The sequence below is a fragment of the Callithrix jacchus genome, chromosome 1, assembly GCF_049354715.1.
Source record: "Callithrix jacchus isolate 240 chromosome 1, calJac240_pri, whole genome shotgun sequence".
Classification (NCBI taxonomy): domain Eukaryota; kingdom Metazoa; phylum Chordata; class Mammalia; order Primates; family Cebidae; genus Callithrix; species Callithrix jacchus.
Genome location: NC_133502.1, coordinates 125,635,364 through 125,659,923, shown reverse-complemented (window position 1 = coordinate 125,659,923; position 24,560 = coordinate 125,635,364). Strand labels below are relative to the sequence as shown.

Genomic DNA, 24,560 nt, shown 5'->3' with positions numbered 1-24,560 from the left:
CATATTAGCGAATGGGTCACCCTACTCCAGTATGACCGCTTCTTAGCTAATTATATCTGTAATGACTGTATTTCCAAATAAGGTCACATTCTGAGGTACTGGAGTTAGAACTTCAACATATCTTTTTGGGGGACACAATTCAGTCCTCAACAGTTAGTATTAATAAATATTGAAGCTAGGTGATGGATACATTGAGTTAATCTTACTTTTCTTCACTTTTTGTATGTTTGAACATTTTCCTCTTAAAAGGTTAAAAAAATTGCTCTTGTAGCTCATTAGGACTGATAAGGATCTGGTGATACAGGTTTATTACATATCACTCTGATTTGCCCATAATAGTTATACACTATTACATTGAAAAGTATTTGGCTGGGCACAGTGGCTGATGCCTGTAATACCAGCACTTTGGGAGGCCAAAGATGGGAGGATTGCTTGAACCCAGGAGTTCAAGATCAGCCTTGGCAACACAGGGAGACTGTATCACTACAAAAAATCAAAAGAATCAGCTATGTTGGCGCATGATGTGGTCCCAGGTACTCAGTAGGCTGAGGTGGGAAGATTTCTTGGGCCTGGGAGTTTGAGGCTGCAGTGAGCTGTGATCATGCCACAGCACTCAATCCTGGGTCACAGACCAAGTCCCTATCTCAGGAGAAAAAAAAGTATTCTAGGAGGAATGTATTGATCTTTGGAGAAAGAGGGTACTTTGTTGAGAATAATAGTAATTTTATCATAATTGAGTGTTTGCTACTGCTTGGAATCTGGCCTGTTTATTTTCTTTGTAATATTTGCTTATACTTTACATTTTTTCTTTTTTAAATCACTTTGCAGAAGAAGACATTTTGAATAAGTGCCTTGATGCAAAAGAACCTCCATCTGACTTGACAAGTTGAAGACATACCTATTTAATATGACTATGATGCACTTAAATGGAAGCTATGCCACGGGATAGAAACTGATTTATAACTAAAAGACATGTTGGAAGTGTAGCAGTGTTTTTCAAGGTTTAAAAAAAATTCCAAATGCCTTTTAGCCTTCTTTAATATTTTTAGGTAAGGAAAGTATGTTTGGATTTTTTCTTTTTGTAGGTGTATGAGATTGAAATGTGAAGTATTTGGAAAGCAAATGTCAAGCAATGGGAAGTCATTTTGATTTCTTGAGTAATCTCGTAAGCATTATGCATAAATGATAACATACTAGTGTAATTCTTATAACTTAAGTCAGTTAATATAAGGATGAGTAGTTTTTGTTGTATGTTCACTGAGTAGTTAGTAGCCATTGAATATACTAATCTTTTACTGTTTCTTTGTGGAACATTCTGGCTAACCAGAAAAAAGTGAGAAAAGTAGTGCCTTGGGATGTGTAGTCAAGATGACAAATTTTAAGACTGGAAAAGCTCTAAACAGGCTTCATGATTATTGAAGTGGAATGATCCCAAGTAGTGATGTTTAGTAGAATAAAGTGCACGTGATTATTAAGTGAAGACTGGGGCGGAATGATTTTAAAAAAGGAAAAAGATGGAAGAAGATGAGTAGACACTTGCAAGGAACACTGTCAAACTATAAATCCATCCAGTGGGTTGTATAACATTTATGTTTAGTCTAATTTAGACTTCAATAATTTAATCCTAGTTTAATATTTTAACAAAAAATATAAATTAAAATTTTCATTAGTCCGTTTTATTGTTGTTGGGTTTTTTTGAGGTACCCCCTGTTGGGGGAGAGGAACAAGGAACAATCATCAAAATTCCTCAGTCCCTACAGAATAGCCTCACAAGAACTTGAGAAAACGGAACTTGGAGTTAAATACCTTGTCACGCTGGTACAGTCTCCTACCTCATTCCTTCAGATGCCTTGCCCGGAAAAAGACTTGTGTCTAGCATCTAAGTGAACACATACTGTCGCCCTCTGTAAACCAGGAGGAATGGATCAGGCACTGGAAGGGTGATCTTACCTACAGTGCCCTTCGTAGACCCCATCTCACAACCATCAAAATCTTGTCCACACTAGCCCCCAAGGAACTGGCAAGGAGAGAAGGTGGAGGGGAAATTTATGGAAGTAGGTGGCTTAACAGTCATCTTTCTTCACTTATCTTGGGCTACCTGTCTCTAAGTTGTCCCGTCCCAGTGTGAAGACTCATCTTTTTGTGAGAAAAGACAGAAGAAAGCACTTGTAACTGCCTTCTTTGTAATGGAAAAGGAGGAAGAAAAAGCTTCATGAACTAAGTTGTGTCTTTTATTAATACAACAAATCAGGGACTCTGCAGGTCTCTGGGGAAACTATTCTTTAGTTTGCTTTAAGAAAACTGAGGATCTGAAAATCTTAGCATGTAAGGCTGTCTTAACAGCATCTGCAGAAGTGCGATGGCCATTGCTAGACACTTAATGTGCATGATTTCACTTAATTATATTTTAAATATGCTTCCCTGGTAATTCTTAAGCTCAACAAAGAGTGAGAACTGCTGCTAGGAAATAGAGATTCACATTTAACCCTGTGGTACTTTTAAGAAGCAGGTACATAGTTGCATATATGCTTCGGTAGAGATTGTTAGCCATCAGTAGGGAAGCTCAATTTCGCCAGTCAAGTCTGAGAAGCCCCTAATTACTGAGAATCAAAAGAGCAGAATGTCTGTAGACATTTTAGATTTGTTTTAAAAAAAATGTTAAGTGTGTTATACCTGTGATAGGCTGAAAGTTTTTGACATTCTTTCCTGTTCTTCATGTGCCAGTACCATAAACAAAAATTATCTCACATGTATCACTTTCTTCTCCTAAACCACTGTGATTGCAGCTTTTTGCCTTCAGCCTTTTCCCTGTGCAGTATCTCCTGCATAGTTGCCTTGTGATCTTAAGGAACTGTTTTGATTGGGTCACTTCCTTGCTTAAAATTCCATTAATGGTTCATTGTTAATTCTAGAATTGAGTCCAAATTTAAAGACATGTAAGATCCCTATAATGAATTTTGTCTATTCCCCCTTCCACTGTAATCTCCCATTTTTTAACTGAACTGCTTCAGTGAGCATGGGTCTTTAGAAACCTTGATTTACAATTCTCCTGGGGCAGGAATACCTTGCCTTCCTCTCCTGGCTTACCACAATTACAACTCTGATTTCGGTCTCAGAACAAATCTGACTTCCACCTTGAAGTCTTAATCTATGCTTTTTATATCCATGTGCCTCCTCCTCCTCTGAAATCTTCTATGATTTGTCTTTTTATTCATTTAATATTCCACTACTTTTACTATTTTTTTTTATGGTTGCATGTGGTCTCTCTAGTTATAGCAGTGCATACATAAATACATATACACCTATGTAAATGTGTGTTGGGTGTATGCATTCACACACATACATATACCCCAAGGGCCATGTGTCATCTTTAGCAATATTTAAGTATTGGAATTGTTTTGTTTGCCTCCTATATCATGGAATAAATGGTAAAGAGGGCTAAGTTATTGCTGTAAGTGTATTTCTCATTACATTAACATTAGACATTATATAGAACGCATTTCATTTTATTCACTATTTGTAAGATACAAAGGTGTATAAACTGACTTCTACATCAGCTTGAAAACCTGAGATAATGCTAAAATGTTTTAGTTATTTTAAGTGTTTAAAGAGGGAAGTGTATAATATTGCTAAACATGAAAAATGTTATCAAGTAGAATAAAAAATAGTTGAAGTTAACATTTGGGGAAAATTTAACAAAACAAAAATACAAGTATTTTGAAACCTTTTCTTTACTGTAAGTCTCTTGACTTTGAAGTCAAATTTATCTAAAGGAAAAACGGGAATTCTGGAGACCTGTATGAAAGCTATTATTTTCCTACTCTTGAATGTACTAAAGTAAATGTTTCTTTTGTATTATGTTGCAGATACATAGTTACTCTGGAAGTGACTTTTTCCTTATGCACTGTGAATAGCAGCTCTGCATCCTATCTTTAAAATATTTGAGAATCCTCTATAGGGCTCTTATGTTTTAAATACTGTTGTTTTCAATAAATATTTTATATTATCTGGCTCTGGAATTTCCTATATATCAAAAAGAACTATGTCCCTGCAAACTGTAGGATGATGACATATAAAGGTATATTAATAACCTCATCTACAAAATAAATTTGAGAGGTTCAGCGATTCAGGTAAACATTTTGTTATTGCCATTTTAATTACTAGATTTACTGTACATAGTATTTTAAAATGATTTTTAAAAGTATACCTATAGCATCAGTTTTCTCATCTGGAGTCTTTATACTAATTTACTGCCAATGACCCTAATTAAGTAATATTTATAAATTAACACCTGAATAGCTTCTTACTCTTCATGAGTGGTGTCATCCACGTCTGCTGCTAGAAAGGGTTTAATACATATTAAATAATTTTATAAAGCCTTAGAAATTCTAAAGCCCTATCACTTACATTTATTGCCTATACAAAGATAGCACCTAGGGTGTAAAATGAGAGGCTTAGAGTTGATCACAGGTCTCTTGGCTCTAAAGTACTTAGATTTCTTTTCCATCTATAAGGCAACTATTGCTGGAACTGGAATGGGACACTTCAGATATGTTTTCCGATTTTACTACACCACATTGCCAATCTAAATTAGGAACCTCAGAATCCTTCCTCAAAAGTAGGTGATCTAAGAATCTGGTTCAGTATTATCCAATTTCCAGATGAATACAAATGGGAAAGTGATCTTGCCCCAAATAAGTGAAACTCTTCCTTGAGGGAGGTTGCTTAGCTTCCTGGGCTTCGGCTTACTCAGTGTGTAAATTTGGAATTATATGAAGGAATAATGTATATCTAAAAAGCTGGGACCCATCACCAGTGCTGGTCTGTGCATGCAAGTTATAACAACAATAACAAAATGGCCAGGTGAGGTGGCTCATGCCTGTAATTCCAGCACTTTGGTAGGCCGACGCAGGCAGATCACTTGAGGTCAGTAGTTTGAGACCAGCCTGACCAGCATGGTGAAACCCGTCTCTACTAAAAATACAAAAATTAGCTGGGCATGTAGTCCCAGCTACTTGGGAGGCTGAGGCAAGAGAATGGCTTGAACTTGGGAGGCAAAGGTTGCTGTTAGCCTAGATCATGCCATTGCACTCCAATCCAGCCTGGGCAACAGAGGGAGACTCCATCTCAAAATAAATAAATAAAAAGCTAGGACTCTTATGGTTAACTTTTCAGTGCAAGTAATGGGGTGTAATGATTAGGAGAGTCAGTAGTCAGATTGCCTGGGTTTAGCTGTATGACCTTAATAAGGTCATAGCAGTTTGCTTATCTGTTAAAATAGAAAGTAACCTACCACATAGGTTGTGAGGATTCAGCAAGATAAATGCACACGTGCTTAAGAACACCTGTCATTGCCGGGCACAGTGGCTCACACCTGTAATGCCAGCACTTTGGGAGGCTGAGGTGGGCAGATCACCTGAGGTTGGGAGTTGGAAACCAGCCTGATCAACATGGAGAAATCCCATCTCTACTGAAAATACAAAATTAGCTGACCGTGTTGGCAAAACACCTGACATTTAGTAAGGGACTAAATATTCAAATAAGTTTCACATCAGTAATTTGGGGAAGAATGGCTCAGTAGGTGGTAATGGTAGTTAACACATAGAGTGAGTACGCCCTAGGCACCATTCCTAAATACTTTTCATGTTGAATTTAATCCTTTTAACAATCTATCAAGTGTTTTTTGTTGTTTTTAAGATAGGCTCTTGCATTGTCAACCAAACTGGAGGGCAATGACACTGAATTATGCCTCAATGCAGCCTCTCCCTCCTGGACTCAAGCAATCCTCCTTCCTCGGCTTCCCAAGTAGCTAGGACTGTAGGCAAGCACCACTATGCCCAGCTAATAAAAAAAAAATTTTTTTTTGTGTGTGGAGACAGGGTCTCACTATCTTGGCCAGGCTGGTCTTGAACCCCTGGTCTCAGGTGAATCCTCCCAACTCAGCTTCCCAAAGTGCTGGAATTACAGGCGTGAGCCACCTTGCCTGGCTATGAAGCAGTATTCTGAGCCACATTTTACAATAAGGATACAAGTGTAGTGAAATTAAGTATTCTGCCCATGTTCAGAGAGCTAGTAAGTGAATACTGACTCAGGTGTCTAGCTTGAGTACACAGCATAAGTACTTCTACAGCTGTTACCAAACATCGCTAAAGTGCTGGGGGCTAAACTCACAAAATCAAATATGCCACTTAATCAGTACTTGTGGGCAGTCAGAATCTAGATTTACATATTAAGCACTTTAAAGTTATTTCAAATAAGACCATGTTTTAAATTGCTAACACGTTTATTCATGAATGAAGCCAAGAAGAATTTATAAATGCATTTTAATACCTTGCTGATAAAATAGTAACATTCCATCTTTGCAATCTGATACGGAATACAGGAAGATACTGGTAAAGGCTTTGATGTGCATATCTATTATAACCAGGTAATCAGAACACGCACGAACCACCTACTTTAGTGTTACACCATACCATCTTCTCAGAAGAGCCAGCTTCAAGCTCTACTGGACAGCTGAGTAAGTAGCGTCCAAGGTTTAAAGACTGGAGAGCAGGGGAGAAAGATGAAAGGAGAAAGCAGCACACACTTCAAAGCCCACTTTTAAGCACACAACATTATGAATATTAAAAATAAAGGATGCAAACAAAAAAGGCAACTCAGCATTTTCAGAAAGAGCATTTGGGACTATTCAACGCATGAGGAGACTGTGCTTGGGGCCATCCACTCTCTCCAGCTTCTCAAAGTGTTTCCTGGCATTGCGAATGTTGATCAGGGTGGCCGCAGAAGGGATCGACGGATCTGACATGACCACCATCACGTACGTGTTTGAGGTGAAGATGTCGATGAAAGCCGCGAAGTTGGAATTCCTAACTTCCATGCTCTGAAAGGAAGCGGCCAATTTACTGCAGCTCAGCTTGAACTGCTTGATGATGTTGCTGATCTTCTCAAACCGGTGGACGTCGCGCTGCTCTTTGCACTGGTAGTGGGAAATAACCAAGAACGTAGCTCTTTCGAACAGCAGAACTTCATCGGCCTCGATGATTTGGGCAAAATTCCTGAGGTTCATCTCCAGCTGCTGAACGTTGGGAATCAGCTGGTAGACGATGCTGGACCAGGCTTTGTAGAGCGTCTCATCCCAGATGGACGTTCGAAAACAAGCACACTCCAGCGGGCGAGACAGACGCCTCAGGTCTTCCTCTCGCTCTTTAAAAATCAGGTCGCGCTGATCCTCCTGAACCAGATCCATTTTGTGCACCAGGCAGAAGATTTTGGCGTCAGGAGAGTTCTGGAGGATGGCCTCCAGACATGACTGGTAATAATGCATATCCTTCTCCAGTTCACGGCTCTCCACGTCAAACACGTAAATCAAAACCTCTACGTTACGGAAGATGTTGTCTCGCTGGCTGGTGAAGTAATTTTCCATGAAGGTGTCCTGACCGCCACAGTCCCACAGGTTCAGCACCAGGTTCCCCAGGAATCGGACGTGGGAGTGCTCCACGTCAATGGTGGCCCCCAGGCGCCGGGTGTCGCGAGCAATATAATTGGCGAAGATAATCGACCTCATGCTGGTCTTCCCCGACCCGCTCTTCCCCATCAGTAGCACCTTTTTCTTCATGGCTGTATTTGGCATCACCCGCCGGGGCCGCCGCGGACTGGGCCTGAGGGCGCGGCCTACACGCAGCGCCGAGGGAGGGAGAGGGGGCTGCCGGGAGCTCGCAGGCCGGGCCTCGCTGCACTCCGCCCCGCCGCGCAGCTGGGCAGGCAGGAGAGCCGAGAGCGCGAGCTAGGAGCTGGAGAGGCTGCGGCTCGGCTGGTTCTTTCTCAAAGGGGAGCGCCTGCAGCGGTCGGCGGCAAAGGCTCCGGAGATGCGCTTGCCTTCCGGAGAGAGGAGCCGCTTCGTCCTCGCCACCGCCCACTTCCGGCGGCGATCTCGCGAGAGCTCCTGCGCTCAACCGTCCCTGCCGGAGGAGCTTTGAAAAGCTGCTACTTTAATGAAATCCAACTGTGTAGCGCGAGCCCTAAGATGGAAGGGAAGCCCAAGGACTCCGGCGTTTTGTTCTGTTGCAGCTGGTCTTGCGGTTGCTAGGGTTACGTGTATGGTTGGCAGGGGAAAATGCTGCCCTCTCGTGGCCAAAAAAAAGCCTCAGCCACCACCGCCGCCGCAACTGGCTTTAGGAGCGAGGTGTGCTGGGCGGGTTTCTGCAGGAGCAGCCGACAGATGAAGTGGAGGGAAAGCCCAGCGGGATCCCAGTCCACTTAGGCCTCCCGGGTTCCCTCACCCAGTGAGTACAAGGGCAGGGCGGATGGAGACTTTGCAGGTGCGGAAAGTGAGACTTAGACAAGTTAAGCGATTGCCCGCTGCTGCTCAGCTAGATGACAGCAAGACCCTCCTGGGAGACATCCTGGCTTCCAGTTGGTGCTTTAAATTCCTTTCTCACATCTGCTTTCCCCGTAATCTCAGACTTTAGAATTTATAATTAGAATTCCAAAGCTCGAGGAAACGATACTATGGAACTCCATGCATTAGTTTCATCCTTACAGTAACCCTGTGAATTAATAACCCTATTTTCAAGTAAGGGAATCAAAGGTTAGAGAGGTTAAGTCACTTAACCAAATTACACAGATACTAAATGATGAAATGGAATTTGGTTTCAGACTGACTGCAGTCCATTTGCCTCACAATAGGCCACACTGTGCCCCTCTAAAGCATAATATGATTCTGCTCTTGATGAGTAGATGAGTGAATCAGTGTCATCCAGTATCATTCATTCAGAATGAATGACAGTCATCAGGATACTGAAGCCTCTATATCTACCTTAAAGCCTCCTTCCTTCCTTTCTTCCTTCCTTCCTCCCTCCCTCCCTTCCTTGGACAAAGTTTCACTCTTGGTGCCTAGGCTGGAGTGCAATGGCACGATCTCAACTCACTGCAACCTCTGCTTCCTGGGTTGAAGCAATTCTCCTGTCTCAGCCTCCCAAGTAGCTGGGATTACAGATGCCTCCCACCATGCTTGGCTAATTTTTGTATTTTTTAGCAGAGATGGGATTTCACCCTGTTGGCCAAGCTGGTCACGAACTCCTGACCTCAGGTAATCCACCCGCCTCGACCTCCCAAAGCGCTGGAATTACAGGTGTGAGCCACCATGCCCAGCCTTCTTTCTTTTCTTTTTTTTAAATTTTTAAATGTATTTTTAGAGACAGTGTCTTTCTCTGTCAACCGGGTTGGAGTGCAGTGGTAAGATCATAGCTCACTGCCGCCTGCACCTCCTCGGCTGAAGGGATCATCCATCACATGCCAGCCTCCTAGGTAGCTAGGACTATAGGCATGTCCTAGCTATGCCTAATTATTATTATTATTATTATTATTATTATTGTTTTTTGAGATGGAGTTGTTGCCCAGGCTGAAGTGCAATGGCGTGATGTTGGCTCACCACAACCTCTGCCTCCTGGGTTCAAGCAATTTTCTTGCCTTAGCCTCCTGAGTAGCTGGGATTGTAGGCATGTGTCACCATGCCCAGCTAATTTTGTAATTTTAGTAGAGATGGGTTATGTTCATGTTGGTCAGGCTGGTCTCGAACTCCTGACCTCAGGTGAGCTCCCCTCCTCAGCCTCCCAACGTGCTGGGGTTACAGGCTTGAGCCACTGCGCCTGCCTTAATTTTTAAAAATTTTTTGGTAAATCTTTCTTATTTTCTATTTGTCTTTTTGTTCTACTTTCCAGGAGATTTTTCTCATCTTAATTTTCGAACTCTGGAGTTTTGAATTTTAATAATCATATTTTAAATTTCTATAGGCTATTCTAGTAGTTCTTTTTAAAAACATAAAATTATTTTATTGGATTAAATATCTTCTTTTATCTCTCTGACGATAATAGTAGCATTAAAAAAAGTTTTTATCCTCTGTTTAGTCTTGGTTTCTTCCAAGTTTCTTTTGTTTGTATGTTCTTTTGTTTTGATCATTTTCATGTTAGAAACTTTCCTCAGTTGTTCAGTGATTGTTGGTCATCTGCTCTATTTAAAGTTATTTAAAACCTATGGGTAGCAATGAAGACTATCAGGTTCACTGAAATGACTAGGCCATTTCTTTGAAGAAACTCTTGCTGCCTGCCACCTTCAGACCTGTTGTCTTTGGCTGGTTAGATTCTCCCAGGATTCTTCTACTGGGCTTGGGTAAGTATAAGCCTGATAAATAGCATTCTGGTTACTAAATGTTAGAAGAAAGCTAGGTTGCTAATATTCAATTTATAGGCCAACTTAATCCTGTTTACAATATGGTACCCTCGTCCTCAGTGTCTCTGGTGTTCCCCTAGTCCAGAGACCCCCTGTCTTACTCTTTGCAGGGAATAAAAACTGCTAGTCTTCTTAGATGAGAGATGGGCAGTTGCCCAGCTATGTGAAACTGCAAGGGGATCCGTAAGTCTAATTGCATCTTAAACAGCTCCTCAAACAATTTCTCCTTTTATAGTGCAATCTCTGATGCTGCTGATTCTTGCATCATTTGGAGGTTCTGTGGTAAAAATGTTGCTTCTTGGCTTTCCCTACTACTGGCTAAGGATTTAGCTTTCTTGAGTCAGCTAAAGTCAGTTACCATTCTTGCTTGTGCACTGCTGCTTCCAAAAATTTGATTTTATGATCTCTTACTCCCTCCCACCTTTTTTTTTTTGAGACGGAGTTTTGCTCTTATTACCCAGGCTGGAGTGCAATGGCTCAATTTCTGCCCACCACAACATCCGCCTCCTCCTCCCCAGTTTAAGCAGTTCTCCTGACACAGGCTCCTGAGTAGTTGGGATTACAAGCATGCGCCACCACACCCGGGTAATTTTGTATTTTAGTAGAGATTGGGTTTTTCCATGTTGATCAGGTTGGTCTTGAACTCCCAACCTCACGGGATTTGCCTTTGTTGGCCTCACAAAGTGCTGGGGTTACAGGCGTGAGCCACCACACCTGGCCACTTACTTCTCTTCCGTTCTTGCCGTCTCATCCCATTTCTCTCATTTTTGTGAGATTCTGGAGAAAGATAAATGCATGTGTTCAATCTGCCAGCTTATTTGGAAATAGGAGAGAAATTTTAATTTAAAATACTAAAAATGGAATAATAATAATTTGATAGTAATACTGAAAGGGAATTGAAAAGTGTTTTTGTTTATAATTTTTGTGGGTACATAGTAGGTATATATATTTATGAGATACATGAGATACTTTGATACAGGCATGCAATGCATAATAATCACATCATGGTAAATGGGGTATCCATCCCTTCAAGCATTCATCCTTCATGTTGCAAACAATGCAATTATACTCTTTTTTTTTTTGGCCAGGCTGGAGTGTAGTGGCACAATCTCAACTCACTGTAGCCTCTGTCTCCTGAGTTCAAGCGATTCCCCTGCCTCAGCCTTCCAAGTAGCTGGGATTACAGGTGCCCACCACCATGCCTGGCTAATTTTTGTATTTTAGTAGAGACGGGGTTTCACCATGTTGGCCAGGCTGGTCTGGAACTCCTGACCTCAGGTGATCACCCACCTCTGCCTCCCAAAGTACTGGGATTATAGGCGTGAGCTACCATGCCAGGCTCAATTACTCTTTTAGTTATTTTTGAATGTATAATGAAATTATTATTGACTGTAATTACCCTTTTGTGGTATCAATACTATTTTTTTTTTTTTTTTTTTTGAGACAGGGTCTTACTCTGTGGTCTAGTCTGGAGTACAGTGTTGTGATCACTGCTCACTGCAGCTTCCACCCTCTGGGCTCAAGCAGTCTTCCCACATCAGTGCCCCCGAGTAACTAGGACTCCTGTTACGCACCACTATGCCTGGCTAATGTTTGTAGAGACAGGGTCCCAGTATGTTGCCCAGATTGGTCTTGAATTCCTGAGCTCAAGCGATCTGCCTGTCTTGGCCTCCCAAAGTGCTGGGATTACAGGTGTGAGCCCACATCTCTGGCCCCTACTAGGTCTTATTTATGCTTTGTAACTATTTTTTGTACCTATTAACCATCCCCATATCCCCCCCAACCCTCCTATGATCCTTCCCAGCCTTTGGTAACCATTCTTCTACTCTGTGTCTATGCGTTCAATGGTTTTAATTTTTAGCTCCTACAAATAAGTGAGAACATGCAAAGTTTATCTTTCTGTGCCTGGCTTATTTCACTTAATTAACACAGTGACCTCCAGTTCCATCCATGTTGTTGCAAATGACAAGATCTCATTCTTTTTAATGGCTGAATAGTGTATATTTACCACATTTTCTTTTTTGGAGGGACAGGATTTTGCTCTGTTGCTCAGGCTGGAGTGTAGTGGTGCAGTCTTGGTTCACTGCAACCTCTGCCTCTCAGGCTCAAGTGATCCTCCCACTTCAGCTTCCTGACCACCAAGCCTGACTAATTTTTGAATTTTTTTGTAGAGACAGAGTTTTGCTATATTTCCCAGACTGGTCTCACACTCCAGGGCTCAAGTGTTCCTCCCACCTTGGCCTCACAAAGTACTGGTATTATAGGCGTCAGCCACTGTACCTGGCCACATTTTCTTTATCCATTTATCTGTTGATGGACACTCAGGTTGATTCCAAATCTTGACTATTGTGACCAATGCTGCAACAAGCATAGGAGTGCAGATATCTCTTTGATATACTGATTCCCTTTCTTTTGGGTATATACACAGCGGTGGGATCGCTGCATTGTATGATAGCTCTATTTTTAGTTTTTTGAGGAACTTCCAAACTGTTCCCATAGTGGTTATACTAATTTACATTCCCGCCAACAGTGTACAGGGGTTCCCTTTCCCCACATCCTCACCAGCATTTGTTATTACCTATCATTTGGATAAAAGCCATTTTAACTGGGGTGACAGATTTTTTATTGTTGTTTTGACTTGCATTTATCTGATGATCAATGATTTTGAGCACCATTTTATATGCCTGTTTGCCATTTGTATGTCTTCTTTTGAGAAATGTCTATTCAGATCTTTTGCCCATTAAAAAATTTAGATTAGATTTTTTTCCATAGAGTTGTTTAAGCTTCTTATATATTCTAATTAATTTTTTTATCAGATGGGTAGTTTGCAAATAGTATATCCCATTCGGTGGGTTGTCTCTTTGATTTGTGGATTGTTTCTATTACTGTGCAGAAGCTTTTTTCTTTTTTTTTGAGACGGGGTTTCACTCTCGTTACCCAGGCTGGAGTGCAATGGCGCGATCTCGGCTCACCGCAACCTCCAACTCCTGAGTTCAGGCAATTCTCCTGCCTCAGCCTCCTGAGTAGCTGGGATTACAGGCACGCGCCGCCATGCCCAGCTAATTTTTTGTAATTTTAGTAGAGACGGGGTTTCACCGTGTTGACCAGGATGGTCTCGATCTCTCGACCTTGTGATCCACCCGCCTCGGCCTCCCAAAGTACTGGGATTACAGGCTTGAGCCACCGCGCCCGGCCCTGTGCAGAAGCTTTTTAACTTGATGTATGCCATGTGTCCATTTTTGCTTTGGTTTCTTGTGCTTGTGGATATTACTCAAGAAGTTTTTGTCCAGACCAGTGTTCTGGAGAGTTTCCCCAGTGTTTTCTTGTAATAGTTTCATGGTTTCAGGTCTTAGATATAAGTCTTCAATCCATTTTGACTTCATTTTTGTATATGGTAAGAGACAGGGGTCTAGTTTCCTTCTTCTGCATATGGATATTCAGTTTTTCTGGCACTATTTATTGAAGAGACTGTTTTTTCCCCATGCATGTTCTTGGCACCTGTGCTGAAAATGAGTTAGCTGTAGATGTATGGATTTGTTTCTGCATTTTCTTTTCTGTTCCATTGGTCTATATGTCTGTGTTTATGCCAGTACCATGCTGTTTTGGTTACTATAACTCTGTAGTATAATCAGAGTTCAGGTAATGTGATTCCTCCAATTTTGTTCTTTTTGCTCAGGATAGCTTTTGGCTATTCTGGATCTTTTTTGGTTTCATATACATTTTAGGATTGTTTTTTCTATTTCTGTGCAGAATGTTATTGGTACTTTCATAAGGATTTCATTGAATCCGTAGATTGCTTTGGGTAGCATGGACACAAAATTGATTTTTCCAATTTATGTACATAGAGTATTTTTCCATTTTTTGTGTCCTCTTCAATTTATTTCATCAGTGTTTTATAGTTTTCATTGTAGAGCTCTTTTGCTTCCCTGGTTAATTCCTAGGTATTTAATTTTATTTGTGTCTATCATAATTGGGATTACTTTTTACATTTTTTTTTCAGATTGCTTGCTGTCGGCATGTAGAAGTGCTCCTGATTTTTGTATGTTGATTTTGTATCCTGCAATGTTACTGAATTTGTTGATCAATTCTAATAGTTTTTTGGTGGAGCCTTTAGGTTTTTCCAAATATAATATCATATCATCTGCAAACAAGGATAATTTGACTTCTTTTTTCCAGTTTGGATGCCCTTTATTCTGAAAGGGAATTTTTGCAAGAGGTTTTTTTTTTTTTTTTTAAATGCTTTATTGAGGTATAATTTTAATTCTGTAAAATTCATTTATTGTATGTAAGTATATAGTTCTGTCACTGCCACTCAATTTTACAGTATTCTACCATCCCCAAAAGTTCCCTTGTCCCTGTTTGCATTTGATCTCTGCTCCTACCCTGAGACCCAGCCAACTGCTTGTCCTCTTTCTGTCTGTAGAGATTTACCTTCTTGAGAAACTTCATATAAGTGAAATCATGCAATATATACTTTTATGACCTCTTTCTTTCTCTCTCTTTTTTCTTTTATTCTTTTTTTTGGAGACAGAATCTCACTTTGTTGCCCAGGCTGGAGTGCAGTGACACCATCTTGGCTCACTGCAACCTCTGCCTCCAGGGTTCAAGTGATTCTCCTGCCTCAGCTTCCCAAGTAGCTAGGATTACAGGTGTGTGCCACTATGCTTGGTTAATTTATTGTATTTTCAGTAGAGATGGGGTTTTGTCACATTGGCCAGGCTGGTCTTGAACTCCTGGCCTCAAGTGATCCACCCGCGTCGGCCTCCCAGAGCCACTGCACTCAGCACTTTTTCTTTTTAAAAACATTTTCTGCCAGGCATGGTGGCTCATGCCTGTAATCCCAGCACTTTGGAAAGCCGAGGTGGGCAGATCACCTGAGGTTGGGAGTTCGAGGCCAGCCTGATCAACATGGAGAAACCTCATCTCTACTAAAAATACAAAAAGTAGCCAGGTGTGGTAGGGCATGCCTGTAATCCCAGCTACTCAGGAAGCGGAGGCAGGAGATTTGCTTGAACCTGGGGGGCGGAGGTTCCAGTGAGCCATGATCATGGCATTGCACTCCAGCCTGGGCAACAAGAGTAATAAATCATTCCAATTATACATAAAAGCACCTACAATTTTTTTTAAATAAAAGATTCACAGTACACTGCACTTTGGAACATGTAACATTTAAAAAGTGAAGTCCCAGACCTGTATCTCTCTCAAAGACATAAAACATGATGGAGCCAACCAACTACTCTTCTCATCTAGGTTCTTAAAATGTAGCACTCAACAGAAGTAAATTATTGTGGCTGGGCACGGTGGCTCACGCCTGTAATCCCAGCACTTTGGGAGGCTGAGGCGGGAGGATCATGACGTCAGGAGTTCAAGACCAGCCTGACCAATATGGTGAAACCTGGCCTGTACTAAAAATACAAAAATTAGCCAGGCATGGTGGTGCATGCCTGTAGCCCCAGCTACTCGGGAGGCTGAGGCAGGAGAACTGCATAAACCCAGGAGGCGGAGGTTGCAGTGAGCTAAGATTGTGTCACTGCATTCCAGCCTGGGTGACCAACCTCCACCTCAAAAAAAAAAAAAAAAAAAAAAAAAAAGTATTGCATATCCAGCAACTTCTTTATCACTTGATTTCTTCAAACCATACTAAAATTTCTCAAAGGAGAAATCCAGTTCTCTAAGCATGGCCTTTCTTTTTCTTTTTTATTTTTTTTATAATTCAGACTCCTTAGAGACTGCCCAAAATTGCCAATGCCGACTATATTTTGAGTCATGATGGTGGGGTATTGGGAAAAGTTTTCAATGAGCAATAATCGTGCCTCAAATAAACCTCATTGGCTATGATACTGCCACTGTGCAAAGCTAGCATGGCCTTTCTCAAGGTAGCCCGAACACTGAGAAGGTAATACCCGGGCTGGAGGGACTAAGTACAGTAGATGTACACTGAACAGGTACATCCAACTTAAACATTTTCTGCATAGCTAAATCACATCATACACATAAACTTTAACTCACATCTTTTAACATTTTTTTAACCTCGAACTTTGAGGAGAGCTAAAAGCCTGAAGTTATCATAATCACATCCCAACAATACCCTTATTTTGTTCCACAGTGCATTAAATAAAACAGCGCAACAGCAATAATGTTTAACCATAGTTGGTTTTTCAATATTAAAACCACATTGTATTCTTGGGATAAGCTCTTCTTGGTCATGGTATTTAATCCTTTTTATATGTTGCTGGTTTTAGTTTGCTAATATTTTCTTTTCTTTTGAGGCAGGGTCTCACTCTGTCACCCAGGCTGGAGTGCAGTGGTGTGATCTCACCACTTTAAACAATGTTCCATAAAGAGTAGCTTTTCAGATGGTGTACAGCAATAAGTTTGGGGTAAGGCTATAGAAGAAAAATTGTGCAGCACCACTGAGTATTAATTTTACTACAGAAATTTTAGGGAAAATATTAAACAAAGATGTCCATATTAAGAAGCAAATGAAAACTTTAAGAAAAAGTACTGTTTGTAATGGTCTCAAAGATATTCAACTTACCCATTTTATTTTTATTTTTATTTTTTTGAAGGCTGTGCCTCACCCTGCTGCTCTCTCACATATGCTGGGCTGGCCACACATATGCAGCCATTTATTCTTATTCTTTGTCCTTTCCTTGGATCGAAAAGTTTGAGATCATTGTGAGTCTGAATCCCAGATCTAGTACTCATTAGCTGTGTGATCTTGAGGGAGTTTACTTCCCAACTTCAGTGTTCTGATTTGTAATATGGGCATGATAGACTTACGTCAGCTGTAAGAAATAGATGAGAGAACTTACAGAAAAGTGCCCAGAAAGGTTTGCTGTAACTCGACAGCAAGTTATAGTAAATAGTTCCTAGGGGATGAAATTTTGAAACCAGGGTTAGGGAGGTTTAGATGGTGTATTAGTTTTCACACTGCTGATACAGACATACCTGAGACTTGGAAGAAAAAGAGGTTTAATTGGACTTACAGTTCCACATGGCTGGGGAAGCCTCAGAATCATGGTGGGAGGTGAAAGGCACTTCTTACATGGCTGTGGCAAGAGAAAAAAATGAAGATGCAAAAGCAGAAAACCCTGATAAAACCATCAGATCTCATGAGACTTACTACCATGAAAACAGTGTGGGGGAAACTGCCCCCATGACTCAAGTTATCACCCACCAGGTCACTCCTGCAACATGTGGGAATTATGGGAGTACCATTCAAGATGAGATTTGGGTGGGGACACAGAGCCAAATCATATCATTTCACCCCTGGTCCCTCTAAATGTCATGTCCTCACATTTCACAACCAGTCATGCCTTCCCAACAGTTCCTCAAAGTCTTAACTCATTACAGCATTAACCCCCCCCAAAAAGTCCGCAATCTCATCTGAGACAAGGCAAGTCCCTTCCATCTATGAGCCTGTAAAATCAAAAGCAAGCTATTACTTCCTAGATACAATGGTGGTATAGGTATTGGGTAAATACAGCCACTCTGAGTGGGCGAACTTGGCCAAAACAAAGGGGTTACAGGCCCCATTGCAAGTCTGAAATCCAGTGGGGAAGTCAAATCTTAAAGCTCCAAAATGATCTCCTTTGACTCCATGTCTCACATCCAGGTCATGCTGAAGCAAGAGGTGGGTTCCCATGTCTTGGAAAGCTCTGCCCCTGTGGCTTTGCAGTGTACAGCCTCCTTCCCAAATGCTTTCACGGGCTGGCATTGAGTGTCTGCAGCTTTTCCAGGCACCCAGTGCAAGCTGTCCATGGATCTACCATTTTGGGGTCTGGAGGATGGTGGCCCTCTTCTCACAGCTCCACTAGTCAGTGCCCCAGTAAGGACTCCGTGTGGGAACTTCAACTTCACATTTCCCTCTGAACTGCCCTAACAGAAGTTTTCCATGAGCATTGCACCCCTGCAGCACACTTCTGCCTGGATATCCAGGGGTTTCCATACATCCTGTGAAATCTAGGTGGAGATTCCCAAACCACAATTCTTCTGTGCACTCACAGGGGCTTGCATCCTCTGAAGCCATGGCCCAAGGTCTGTGCTAGTTCCTTTCAGCCATGGCTGGAGTGGCTAGGATGCTGGGCACCAAGTCCCTAGGCTTCACACAGCACAGGGACCCTGGTCCTAGCCCATGAAATCATTTTCTCCTAGGCCTATGGGCCTGTGATAGGAGGGGCTGCTGTGAAGATCTCTGACATACCCAGGAGACACTTTCCCCATTGTCTTGGGGGTTAACATTTGGCTCCTTGTCACTTATGCAAATTTCTGCAGCCAGCTTGAATTTCTGTTTAGAAAATAGGTTTTTCTTTTCTATTGCATTGTCAGGATGCAAATACTCTGAACTTTTATGCTCTGCTTCCCTTATAAAACTGAATGCCTTCAGCAGCACACAGGTCACCTCTTGAATGCTTTGCTGCTTAGAAACCTCTTCTGCCAGATACCCTAAATCATCTCCCTCAGGTTCAAAGTTCCACAAATCTCTAGGGCAGGGGCAAAATGCCACCAGTCTCTTTGCTAAAACATAACAAGAGTCACCTTTGCTCCAGTTCTCAACAAGTTCCTCATCTCCATCTGAGATCACCTCAGCCTGGACTTCATTGTCCATATTGCTATCAGCATTTTGGGCAAAACCATTAAACAAGTCTCTAGGCAGTTCCAAACTTTCTCACATTTTCCTATCTTCTTTGGAGCCCTTCAAACTGTTCCAACGTCTGCCTATTACCCAGTTCCAAAGTTGCTTCCACATTTTTGGGTATCTTTTTAGCAGGGCCCCACTTTACTGGTACCAATTTACTGTATTAGTTCATTTTCATGCTGCTGACAAAGACATATCTGGGACTGGGAAGAAAAAGAGGTTTAATTGGACTTACAGTTCCACATGGCTGGGAAGGCCTCAGAATCATGGCTGGAGGCAAAAGGCTCTTCTTACATGGTGGGTGCAAGAGAAAAAAATGAAGATGAAACCATCAGATCTCATGATCCTTATTCACTACATGAATCAGAACAGTGTGGGGGAAACTGCCCGCATGATTCAAATTATCTCCCACCAGGTTCTTCCCTAACGCATGGGAATTATGGGAATACAATTCAAGATGAGATTTGGGTGGGGACACAGAGCCAAACCATATCAGATGGGTCAGGGTAAGGTTGGTTGGATGTAACAAAAGATGGACAGTAAGTGTGACTAGGTGAGGGTAAGTTGTCCCTTCTTTCTAGCATTGGATCATTGTTGAGGCTATTTTATCCACACCATCTTCATCTTTCAAGATCTTTACCCTCTATTGAGGGCATGGATGGGGGAAGTAGGGAGTACCATGATTGTTGACAAGGTGGCCACCCACAAGGGCATTTGGAATGTCAGGGGGCATGAACAGGCATCCTTATGCTGGAAGATTTATGGATAAGGTTTAGGCAGCCATCAAGAGAAAGCTGATGTCCGGCACTCTGTTTCCTCTGCAAGGGCTGTGTGATGTTCCCTGTCAGTGACGAAGGATGGCGTGCAGACTTTGCTTTGACTTCCAATAGCTCCCACCTCTGTCTTGTTCAGCCAGGTTTCCCTCCTCCTCTTTAGAGTTCTGACCTTCTACTGGGAAGGTAAGGAACAGCTTCCCAGCCCACTGTTCTTAAGAATGATCAATAAGCTTTGCTCCAGTATTAATCTACTTTGTTGACTTTCTAGAGCTGGGGTTGGAACACTTTGTAAAAAGTGAGTATTTTAGCTTTTGTGGGCCAAGAGGCATAATCAGAAGTGTTTATTAAAATTTGTTGAAAAAATTCAAAACTTTATTTACAGACACTGAAATTTGAATTTTAGGTAAGTTTCATGTGTTATGTAATATCATTATTTTAATTTTTTCAACCATTAAAAAAATGTGAAGACCATTCTTAGCTCACTGACCAGAAAGAGTCAGGTTACCAATTTCAGACAATAGTTTGGTGACGTCTATTCTAGAGCCTAATATTGAAGGAAAAAACCCAAAAACAAAAACTGCTCTGAATATTAAGTGTCTTGCAGTCCAAGATGCCTCTGACTGACTCATTCACTAAAATGAATGGAAAGAGTTAGGAAACATGGGAAAGAAAAACAAGCATAAAGATTGGCAATACTTTAAGCTCCCATTTCACGTAAGCAGAAAGTCAAAATGTTTAAGTCCAAACAACTGGCCAGAGCGGTGTCTTTTTAACTTGCTTCATGACCAGAATCACCTGGCTTCTTGTTGCAGCTAGATTCCGGGAGCAGAAGTTTTGATACAGGGGAGATTTCTGGGTGGGGGTATGTGGTGGCTCTTGGGACCAGGTAAGCTGAAGAAACACTATTCCAGAAGGCGCAAAGGAACCTCCAAAGTTGTGATTCTTGAAGTGTGGTCACTGGCCCAGCAGCACCAGCACTGCTTGAGAGCTTGTAAGGAATGCAAGTCCTTGGCCTACCCTAGAAACAGGGAATCAGACACTGTGGGGGTGGGGTCTGTCAATCTGGTTTTCATCAAGCCAGGTGGTCCTGATGCCCACTAGAATTTGAGAACCTCTGTTTCGAGGCATCATTACCAGCACCTGGAGAAGTGATTGAGAACCCACCTGAGCAGTGACGGCCTGGGCGCTCTTAAACCGCTGTGTTCTCAAGAGCGCAGGTCTGTGGGTGAGGAATTCTAGCAGACCTCTGACGCCAAAGGCTTCGGTTTCCGCAGGAAGTTCTGGAAACCTTATTCAAGGTAAGACTTTTGGAAGTCAAGGGCTGCATTCTCCTAAGAGGGGGCACCATGGATCCTAGAGATAGCAAATGCCACCCAAGGTGATGGTGAGGGAGTTTTCAGCTTTTCTGCACGTGTGACCATTTACTGCACCAGGAGCTTTCTAGTAACTTCCACCCTTTTCAGGTTTCTCCAAGGTCCCCTGGGGAACCCCTGTCCTGGGCCTGCCAGTGTGGCACGGGGAGCTTCCTGACCTCACAAGCAGCTCTTGTGATGTAATTGCTCCTGGTACTGGTGACATCACAGAGGCTACCCAGTCCCGGACCCCGGGAATTCCTGGGGCCCAGTCAGCCATTCCAGGTGCGTGAGTCCGGGCTGCGGAGGCCGGGGCAGTGGCGTGCAGGGGAAGGTCGCCCAGGTTGGTGCTCCGTGTAAGCTTCCTGCTGCGCCCTCGTGCTAGGCCAGCTCCAGGAAGAGAACAGACGACTGGACGTCGTTGCAAAAGGGCAACTTAAATTTTCTTTGGAGTAAACACCTGCCAAGGCCCTCGAGCCTGGGCGGGCCCCGAGCCAGGTGGTTGGGGTCCAGGAGTAGGCCGCGGCTGGGAATGCTTTGAGGGGACGTCGGGGCCTCAGGATGGCCCCTGTGAAGACGAAGTGCATCTGCGAACTCTGCTCCTGCGGGTAAGGTGGCCGCGCCCAGCGGGAGGCTGGGGGAGCCTGCGTTTTCAGACTCCCGAGTAAGGGAAGCCTCCCCCGGCTGCTTCATCAGGCGGCCTCACGGTGGGTTCTTCCACTTGTCACGTTGTTGAGGCCACAATGTTGTCAACTAGCGTTGTGCCCGCGGACACAACATCCATTCTGGCGAATGTGGCTGCTTTCGGGCCTTCTGAGTCACTTGAAAGCTGCAGGAGGATTGAAAACGGGCACAGCCCCGTAGTCTCTACTCCCTTCCTGCAGCCCAGAAAGCGTCAGCCCAGGAGGAAGAACCCCTGGCCCCATGGGACCAGACTTGCTCCTTTTATTTTACTTCTTTTGGGAAGGCGATAGGCTGGGAGGAGAATTCCTGTCGTGTAACTGAATTTCTCATTCCGAGAGATTGTTAGTTTGTCAGAGAAGTATAAGGTATTAGTAAAACTTGTTTCCACATTGTGTAGAGTTGAACAAGAATAATGAAAGCATTACTTTCATAATCGCCTGGCCAGGTCTCTCTCACCTTAAAGGACCATGCCTGGGAGAAGCGCGGTAAAGGTGGTCCCAGGGGGAAATCAGGGGCTTTAGCCAGAGTCCCACTGGCTGACTGGTCTGCTGTCTCTCACATGATCTCTTAGATGCTCCTTCTACCTGCTTCCCAGGATAGCTGCGTTTCTGCTCTGCTGGGGAAGGGAAGGGGGCAGCAGAGGAGCAACAGATAGGAGGGCCTGGGCTCAGCTCTCCTGGGCTGTCATTAATAGTGGGATCTTGGATTGGTAACTCCAGGTCATAGTGGCCTCATCTGTACCAACAATACTTACCTCATATGACTATTGTAAGAGTTAAATAAGATCATATATGTGAGTCCTGGTACATGGATTGTGCTTAATATGTTAGTGTCCTGAAATGGGAAATAAGGGCAAATATGACACATGCATATAAAAGGTATCAGTAGTGTGGAGGATTAGGGTTCTCTAAAAATTGGATGAGCAATCTTCTCTATCTAATAGTTCCCAACTCTGGCTGCTCATTAGAATCACACTGGGAGTTTGAAAACTATCAGTTGCCCAGGCCGTTGAATTGATCATCTCAGGGTGGGCCCCGCTAACTGTCTTGAGGTGATTCTGACCATTTGCTAGGACTGGGACTCACTGAACTAGATCATGTACAGATGTGGGTCTTGCTTTTAAGCTTTGTTAAGTGGGGCCAGAACATTGTATAGTCTAGAACGACTCGTTACCGAGCAAAACCTTATTTTCCAAGGCCGCCTTTTTTCTTTTTGGAGACAAAGTCTTGCTCTTTTGCCCAGACTGGAGTGCAGTGGTGTGATCTTGGCTCACTGCAACCTCTGCCTCCTGGGTTCAAGCTATTCTCTTGCCTCAGCCTCCCAAGTACTGGGATTATAAGTGCTCACCACCACACCTAGCTAATTTTTGTGTTTTTAGTAGAGATAGGGGTTCACCACGCTGGCCAGGTTGGTCTTGAACTCCTGACCTCAGGTGATCCGCCCACCTCAGCCTCCCAAAGTGCTGGGATTACAGTGCTGCTCCACACTGAATCTTTTCTAAAGTCTGGGTCCTTCCTTCATTGTAATCTTTTCTTTAATTGGTCCCTTCCCTTTTATTCCCGTTATGACTTTCCTGGTTCTCTCATTTTTATGTTTGGAAACTGGTCCTAAATTACCTTCCTAGTGTTTTTTTTCTCCCATGATTCCCTTACATGAAACCACCCCTTGAATTGGATCAGGCTTCTTGGCATCCCCTGAGTGGACCTACTGATCTCCCCTCTCTGATCCTTATCCTTGCCCTTTCTCTAAAATACCTATGTCCCCTTCTCCTGCTGCTGGACTTGTAAGGCTGTTTCAGTTGCCGGGCTGAACCGGCCCTGTGGCTCCCTATCAAAGAAGAACCCCACTCCCTATGTTCTCATCCTCTAATTATGCATCAGCATGCTTTATATACCCAATTAATTATATATATGCTGGAAAAACAGGTATTTTCTGTTTTGTATGTGTACTGTATTATAGCAACATAATGTTTCTGTGTAACAGCCAACACATATCTTTTTGAATGAATGGATGGCCTTTTTTGTTAAGGTCATAATGGGCTGGACTGGGTTAGGAATGTAAGATTTAGAGCTGTACTATCCAGTATGGTAGCTAGCTGTGGCAATTTCATTTAAATAGATGAAAGTTAAAACTGAAAATTCAGTTCCTCAGCTGCACAAGCCACATTTCAAGTGCTCAGTAGCTGCTTGAGTATTGTCACTCCCACCCTGGCCCATGCAGATACGGAGTGTTTCCATCACTGCAGGAAGTTCTGTTGGACAACACTGATCTTGAGTCTCATTATTTGGAAGTCTTCATCTCTCATACCCCAGTTAAATTCCTCCCACCCCAATTAAATCTGCTCAGTGACTGGTTGAGATGGACTGAGGAATCTTACAGGTGTTGTCTAAGCTAGTGGAAGTCTATTTTTGGCTTTTCCAGTCTGAGGTCATGGGAAAAAGTGATGGGAAGTCTGGAGGACAAGCATGTGTGAAGTTGGAGACAGTGCCCTTGAGTGGGAGGGGGAGATGGGGGTTCCTGAGTGAGTCACTGGATATCTCTGGGCTTTAGTTCCCCCATTTTTAAAGCCTGGATATTTGTGGAAACCTTCAGGGCTACCAGGAAGGGAAAGAGGCACACATTTATTCCCCCTTCTCTCCCATATTCTCTTCTTCCAAAGGTTTTTTTTTTTTTTTTTTTTTTGAGCAAATAATTCTGTAATGTTCTTTCAACTTTAACTTTTGAGGGCATTGTACTTGTTGGTGAGGGGACTCTGGGGATGCTCAGGGGCCTGGGTAAGATGGTGTCCATCTGCAGGAGCAGCTGCAGAAGGCTGCTGGGGGAAAGCCACCAATGGATCTCTCTTTGGCAAGTTCTTGTATTGGCCACAAGATGGCAGAC

General features: G+C 42.8%; 3 protein-coding genes, 1 long non-coding RNA gene and 1 other non-coding gene across 26 annotated transcripts in view; 2 read left to right on the top strand and 3 right to left on the bottom strand.

Annotated features, from left to right (window-relative positions):
- LOC118154757 (HAUS augmin-like complex subunit 6) overlaps nt 1–4,006 on the top strand; it is a 50,712-nt gene extending 46,706 nt beyond the window's left edge. For 15 of the 21 annotated variants that reach the window (XR_013534399.1, XR_013534380.1, XR_013534387.1 and 12 more), the window contains one exon: nt 829–4,006. Coding sequence is in view for 7 of the 21 variants with exons in the window: in XM_078369865.1 (XP_078225991.1) it covers nt 829–890 (62 nt within the window). In the remaining 14 variants the exon portion in view is untranslated. The remainder of the gene's footprint in view (nt 1–828) is intronic. The other 6 variants (XR_013534432.1, XR_013534391.1, XR_013534382.1 and 3 more) reach the window with 1 other exon arrangement.
- LOC118154742 (uncharacterized) overlaps nt 1–21,172 on the bottom strand; it is a 33,684-nt gene extending 12,512 nt beyond the window's left edge. The window contains exons 1-3 of the long non-coding RNA XR_013534452.1: nt 20,809–21,172; nt 19,104–19,157; nt 17,217–17,279 (exon numbers count right to left, since the gene is read on the bottom strand). This is a non-coding gene — a long non-coding RNA (uncharacterized LOC118154742). The remainder of the gene's footprint in view (nt 1–17,216; nt 17,280–19,103; nt 19,158–20,808) is intronic.
- The window catches only part of SAXO1 (stabilizer of axonemal microtubules 1), a 126,605-nt gene continuing 103,734 nt past the window's right edge, over nt 1,690–24,560 (top strand). Inside the window, exon 1 of one of the 2 annotated variants that reach the window (XM_017973780.4) lies at nt 1,690–8,282. Coding sequence is in view for 1 of the 2 variants with exons in the window: in XM_035306414.3 (XP_035162305.1) it covers nt 21,558–21,604 (47 nt within the window). In the remaining variant the exon portion in view is untranslated. Of the gene's footprint in view, nt 8,283–21,266; nt 21,605–24,560 lie in introns of those variants that run through there. The other variant, XM_035306414.3, reaches the window with a different exon arrangement.
- Nucleotides 6,265–7,904, bottom strand: LOC100404468 (ras-related GTP-binding protein A). The gene has a single exon (XM_002742948.5). The coding sequence runs from the start codon at nt 7,628–7,630 to the stop codon at nt 6,689–6,691; it is 942 nt and encodes a 313-aa protein (XP_002742994.1). The 5' UTR covers nt 7,631–7,904; the 3' UTR covers nt 6,265–6,688.
- Nucleotides 15,945–16,085, bottom strand: LOC118147945 (U4 spliceosomal RNA). Its single transcript, XR_004734651.1, has one exon. It is a non-coding gene; the product is annotated as a U4 spliceosomal RNA (small nuclear RNA).

Excerpts from the sequence above, each read along its gene's own strand:
- LOC100404468 (XM_002742948.5), bottom strand. The coding sequence starts at position 7,630 with ATGCCAAATACAGCCATGAAGAAAAAGGTGCTACTGATGGGGAAGAGC.